At 53.0% G+C, this 5481-nt stretch overlaps 1 protein-coding gene across 1 annotated transcript; it reads left to right on the top strand.

Annotated features, from left to right (window-relative positions):
- The first annotated feature begins 1236 nt into the window (after window positions 1-1236).
- Window positions 1237-3302, top strand: LOC125620737 (metallothionein). Its single transcript, XM_048816812.2, has 3 exons — window positions 1237-1513; window positions 2206-2271; window positions 3060-3302. The coding sequence occupies exons 1-3, from the start codon at window positions 1483-1485 to the stop codon at window positions 3152-3154; spliced, it is 192 nt and encodes a 63-aa protein (XP_048672769.1). The 5' UTR covers window positions 1237-1482; the 3' UTR covers window positions 3155-3302.
- The last annotated feature ends 2179 nt before the right edge of the window (window positions 3303-5481 follow it).

The following is a 5481-nucleotide window of genomic DNA, read 5'->3' as shown; positions in this document are numbered from 1 at the left end:
ACTCGGGCAGGGGAGGGGGCCGGGGGTCGCACTCAGCGCCCAGGGTGGGTCTATGCGGGAATCGCACCGTGCACCGCACTCGGGCAGGGGAGGGGGCCGGGGGTCGCACTCAGCGCCCTGGGTGGGTCTATGCGGGAATCGCACCGTGCACCGCACTCGGGCAGGGGAAGGGCCCGGGGGTCGCACTCAGCGCCCTGGGTGGGTCTATGCGGGAATCGCACCGTGCACCGCACTCGGGCAGGGGAAGGGCCCGGGGGTCGCACTCAGCGCCCTGGGTGGGTCTATGCGGGAATCGCACCGTGCACCGCACTCGGGCAGGGGAGGGGGCCGGGGGTCGCCCTCAGCGCCCTGGGTGGGTCTATGCGGGAATCGCACCGTGCACCACACTCGGGCAGGGAAGGGGGCCGGGGGTTGCCCTCAGCGCCCTGGGTGGGTCTATGCGGGAATCGCACCGTGCACCGCACTCGGGCAGGGGAGGGGGCCGGGGGTCGCACTCAGCGCCCTGGGTGGGTCTATGCGGGAATCGCACCGTGCACCGCACTCGGGCAGGGGAGGGGGCCGGGGCCGGGGGTCGCACTCAGCGCCCTGGGTGGGTCTATGCGGGAATCGCACCGTGCACCGCACTCGGGCAGGGGAGGGGGCCGGGGGTTGCCCTCAGCGCCCTGGGTGGGTCTATGCGGGAATCGCACCGTGCACCGCACTGCGGAGGCCTCTGCACTCAGCGCCGGGGCCTGCGCGGGGAACCGCGCCCTGCAATGCGCTCGAGGAGAGCAGCCTGCCACTCAGCGCCCTGGTCTGTGTATTGCACTCGGGGCGCAGACGTTTCCACACCGCGCCCGGGTCTGTGCGGGGTTAGCACCGCGCAATGCAGGGGGGGGAGGGATGTGTACAGTTTGCACACGGCGCCCTGGTGTGTGCGGGGCTAGGACCAGGCAATGCGGGGGGGGGGGATGTTTACAGTTTGCACAAGGCGCCCGGGTCTGTGCGGAGTTAGCACCGCGCAATGCGGGGGGGGGGATGTTTACAGTTTGCACACGGCACCCTGGTGTGTGCGGGGCTAGCATCGCGCAATGCAGGGGGGGGAGGGATGTGTACAGTTTGCACACGGCGCCCTGGTGTGTGCGGGGCTAGCATCGCGCAATGCGGGGGGGGGATGTTTACAGTTTGCACACGGCGCCCTGGTGTGTGCGGGGCTAGCATCGCGCAATGCGCTCCGGAAGGCTTTGCACGCAGCTCTGTGCGGGGGCACCCCCGAGCCCTGTGCGATGCACTCGGCACGGCCGGGTTTGCACGCAGCGCTGTGCGGTGATAGGAGCCGCCAGCAGTCCCCAGCTCCGCTCGCTGCTTCGGGGCCCGTGTGCAGGGCTGGCGGGGGCGGTGGTTTTGCGCCCGCTCCCACGCCTCCGCCGGGATAAATAGGAGGCGGCGGGCAGCTCCCTTCCACCTCGCCTCCTCCGTGTGACTGAGCCGTGCCCGAGAGCCATGGATCCCCAGGACTGTCTTTGTGCTACCGGTGAGTGACTCCTCCCGCTGCGGAGACGCACACACCCTGCTCCAAGCTTATGGGGCTCTGCTTCCCCCTCGCTGGGAAACAGCCACGCTCCTTGCAGGGGAAGGGGAAGGATCAGGATCGACGCGCCCGGGAGCGGCTCTGGCCTCTCCCTTCGGGGCCGCTGTGAAATCTCTGCGACTGGCTCCTGCAAACCAAACTCCCTGGTTCAAATGTCACTTGCTTTTACCTTCGCGCCCCGGGCTGGCTTGTAAAGATCCTTTTCCAGCGGGGGGGTCCATTTTTAGGCTACTTTCCAATATATCCCCATGGAGCGGGGAAAAGATTTTGCAGTGAATTTTTGTCAGATCCAGGTAACAAGACCGATTCAAACCAAGGGATAACCTAGGGGTAATTCGTACTTAACAGGGCAATGGGAAGCAATTGACTGAGATGAAACCTGTTGATGGGGGGTAATCAATTATTTGTTGACAAGGTCCAGACTCGGGAGAAAAGAATATAATAACAAGTTAATAAGACTCTTTGTGGTGTGTTAAACACCTGGGGGTTTGGTCCATGGTCTGTCTATTGACTTTCCCTGTTGTTGAGGTTTTTTTTTCATGTTGGTGATAAAATTCTCCCCTTGCCCCCCGATTGTCCTCTTAATTTTAGTCCAGCTGTGATGCTCATTTCCCCCCCCCCCCCTTATCTACCAGGTGGCTCCTGTACCTGTGCTGACTCCTGCAAATGCAAGAATTGCAGGTGCACCTCTTGCAAAAAGAGTGAGTATTTCTCTTCCCCCCCCCCCCCCCCTTTAAAAATGTTTTGTCAACCAAGCAGTTGCCTGCCTTGCTGAGACTGAGATGAATGAGGGTTTTGTGACTGGCTTCCATGGCAGCAGTATGGAGGCTGGAATATAGAAGCTAGAATTTCTGGCCTTGATCTAGCAAAACAATTAAGCCTGTGCTCAACTTTGTCTGTGGGAGTGGGCTGTGCTTTATGGGCCTGCTGCAAAGCCCATCAAAGGGAAGATGAGTCTTGCCTTTCATTTCAGTGGGATCTTGGGATCAGGCTGCAAGTGCTTTGCTGACAGGGAATGGTTTTAAGCATATGCTTTAAGATAAGCAGGTGCTTTGCTGAAGCAGGGCATCTGTTGTTAAACTGTATACTTATTTTGAAGTGTGGGCCTGAAAGGTGGAATCCATGTCCTTTCCATAAGTATAATTTGTAAAAACTTCTCTACTTTCCAATGCCAACTAGTTTTTTTTCATATGCTGAGTATTCTTAACAAAACTGTTGGGTCAGAGCAAGGATGCTGACCTATATTAAGGTGAGAAATGACCCAGGATTGTCCAGTCTTGACTTTATGTGGTCTTTGTGAGGAATATGTATTAACAATACAACTGAGATGTTTTAATATTTTATAAAGTATAGTTCACAGCATGGTTTTGCTCCTTGTCTTGTCCATGTTGAACTTCCTTAAATTCTTACAGGGGAGGGTTGTTGGTGTGTGTTTGGTTTGTTTTTCGTCTGGCATCTCCAATAATCTTGTCTTGATTTTTGTCAACAGGTTGTTGCTCCTGTTGCCCAGCTGGATGCAATAATTGTGCCAAGGGCTGTGTCTGCAAAGATCCAGCAACCAGTAAATGCAGCTGCTGTTCTTAAAATGGCTATTTTCTGTTCTCCTGTAAATATTCTGTATGAAAGGAGAAACTAATTTTGTTTGTAATGTAGCAATGACTATTTTGTACCTTTCATAGAAATGTTGATTTGAGGTTGAATGAAAATAAAGGCCATGATTGGAGAAATGTAATGCTGGACTTACTCAGCATGTTCATTCAATTCAGTGATTTCTAGCTTGCAAGACTAAACCCCCTGTTCAGAGTTTAGTTCTTGCACAGGGCGTTAGCAGCACATCTCATGGGAGCATTAACAAGAACCCAAAGAATGCAGCTCATGCATGAAGCTTTAGCATGGGCTTGGCTTGGCTTTTGCCAGCAGAACTTCAGGCAAAAGGAGAAATGTTTTCAAACACAGTATTTCTGTAGTGGTGGCTCTGAAAGTTGTTTTTGTCCCTTGGTAGCAAGGAGAAGCAGCCTAGGAATCGCTGTGCCTAGAACACAAGGCCTAGTTCTGCAAGATGCTGACCCTCAATCCATTGTGCCAATTCAGATGCAAGTCCAATGCAGAGGAGTGAAGTCTAAACTGCCGTAACATCCCTTCATCCTGATTTCTTAACACACATATTACATCAACTTGGGGCCTGTCTACACCGCCACTTCCAAATGCATTTATAACCAGCTAGTGACAGGGCTGGCTCAGAACATCTTTTGTGTCTACATGACATGGTTAGTAGCTGCAGCAGCTTACTCTATCCCCCAGGCTGGGAATATGGCGGTCTTCCTGTAACCAGCCCACAATGTTTTACGGTCCAGATAACTGATCTGGCTAGCCTTCCCGCTCACTGCAGTAGGCCAGGATCTTCCAGACTAGGTTGCTGTAGGTGTTGCTCTGTATGTATGGCCTGTAGGCACTCTACTCACATGAAGCCCTGTAGGCAAGCTGCTCAGAATGCAACAATACAAATACAACCAGCCACAAGGGTAGACATGGACATACAAAGGTTAAGGGGAAATAGCTGACTTAGCTACAGTCTCACTAATTAAAAACCAGGGGCTCATTAGAGTTTGTACACCTTTAATTGTGTTGGAAGGAAGAGGGGCTTAATAGCCCCTAGGTTATCATATTAGGACTTGTTGGCTTCTTGGTTGCTTGTCTGGGGGTTGCCTGGGTACCCATTTGTTAGCAGTGGGACTCATAAAATGACACAGCAAGTAGTTACTATAGCCAGAGGAAAAGCCATTCCTGGGGCTGTTTTTTTTACTGACAGGTGGCAGAAATGACTGAGAACGAGAGGGGAGCTAGCTGAGAAAGAGTGACCATGTGCACCTGCAAGGAATTGGAGGAGGGAGCAGGGCAGCACAAGGATATGAGCTTTCAGGATGGCAGACTGGGGAATTAAGAAATCTAGTGAGGAGACTGCACTGGGTGGAAGGATTAAAATCTACCACTTTAGAAAATGACCAGCTAAAGAGTGTGCAGTGCTCAGATGCTCTAGTAATGGGGGCCATAAAAGTACCCAAGATAAATAGAGCATGAGCCATGATGTGGCAGCAAAGAAGGCCCATGTCATTTTGGATCCCACATGTGGAGGGAGGCCATGGCCTCCTTGCCCCCCTCTGGGGCACTAGGAGTCTCTTAGGAAGCCACGTTGTTTGTTGTTGCTTGTATGCTCCCTTCTAAACTGCTAGATTTTAATACGTCTTCCCATTGCATCTGGCCAGAATCCATCTCCTAATTCTTGCTGCTCAGCAATTCCATAGCCTGGCTGGGCAAGCAAAGTGAGGTCTAACACTCAACTCTGGCATTACTAGTCTATTTATCCTCATAAAATCCCTGTGAGGATGGGACTGTGCTATTATCCCTACTGTATAGATGGGAAACTGAGGCGCAGAGAGACTATGTGACTAAGGCCTTTTCTACACTAAAAAAATTAAGTCAACCTAAGTTAGGTCAACGTACAGCTACCACAGTAATTACTGTAGTGGTTCATGTCCACACAATGCCCCCCACGTTGGTGGTACATGTCCTCCCCAGGAGCACTTCCACCAACTTAACTGTGTGAAGTATTGTGGGTCACTGGAGCCCCTAGCCCAGGGATGCGTGGATCAGGCTGTCAGCCCTAGGGTGGCTGGGCTCCCGCTGTGAGCTCCGTGCAGGGCTGGCAGCCAACAGGCAATGTAAGTAACACAGTATCTCCATAGACATGGCGTCACCCTAACGACATCAACCTAAGCACTACGCCTCTCATGGAGGGGGCGTTATTAGGTCAGTGTAGTGGGCAATGGACATCAGCGGGAACAACGCTGTAGTGTAGACACTGATAAGAGTTAGGTTGACATAAGATGCCTTACGTCCACCTAACCGTAGTT

This window comes from Caretta caretta, chromosome 12, assembly GCF_965140235.1.
Source record: "Caretta caretta isolate rCarCar2 chromosome 12, rCarCar1.hap1, whole genome shotgun sequence".
Classification (NCBI taxonomy): Eukaryota; Metazoa; Chordata; order Testudines; family Cheloniidae; genus Caretta; species Caretta caretta.
This window is presented reverse-complemented; position numbering and strand designations above follow the sequence as displayed.

Coding starts and splice junctions, on each gene's coding strand:
- LOC125620737 (XM_048816812.2), top strand. CDS start 1,483: ATGGATCCCCAGGACTGTCTTTGTGCTACCG. Junction 1,514..2,205: donor GGACTGTCTTTGTGCTACCG/GTGAGTGACTCC, acceptor CTTATCTACCAG/GTGGCTCCTGTACCTGTGCT. Junction 2,272..3,059: donor GTGCACCTCTTGCAAAAAGA/GTGAGTATTTCT, acceptor TTTTGTCAACAG/GTTGTTGCTCCTGTTGCCCA.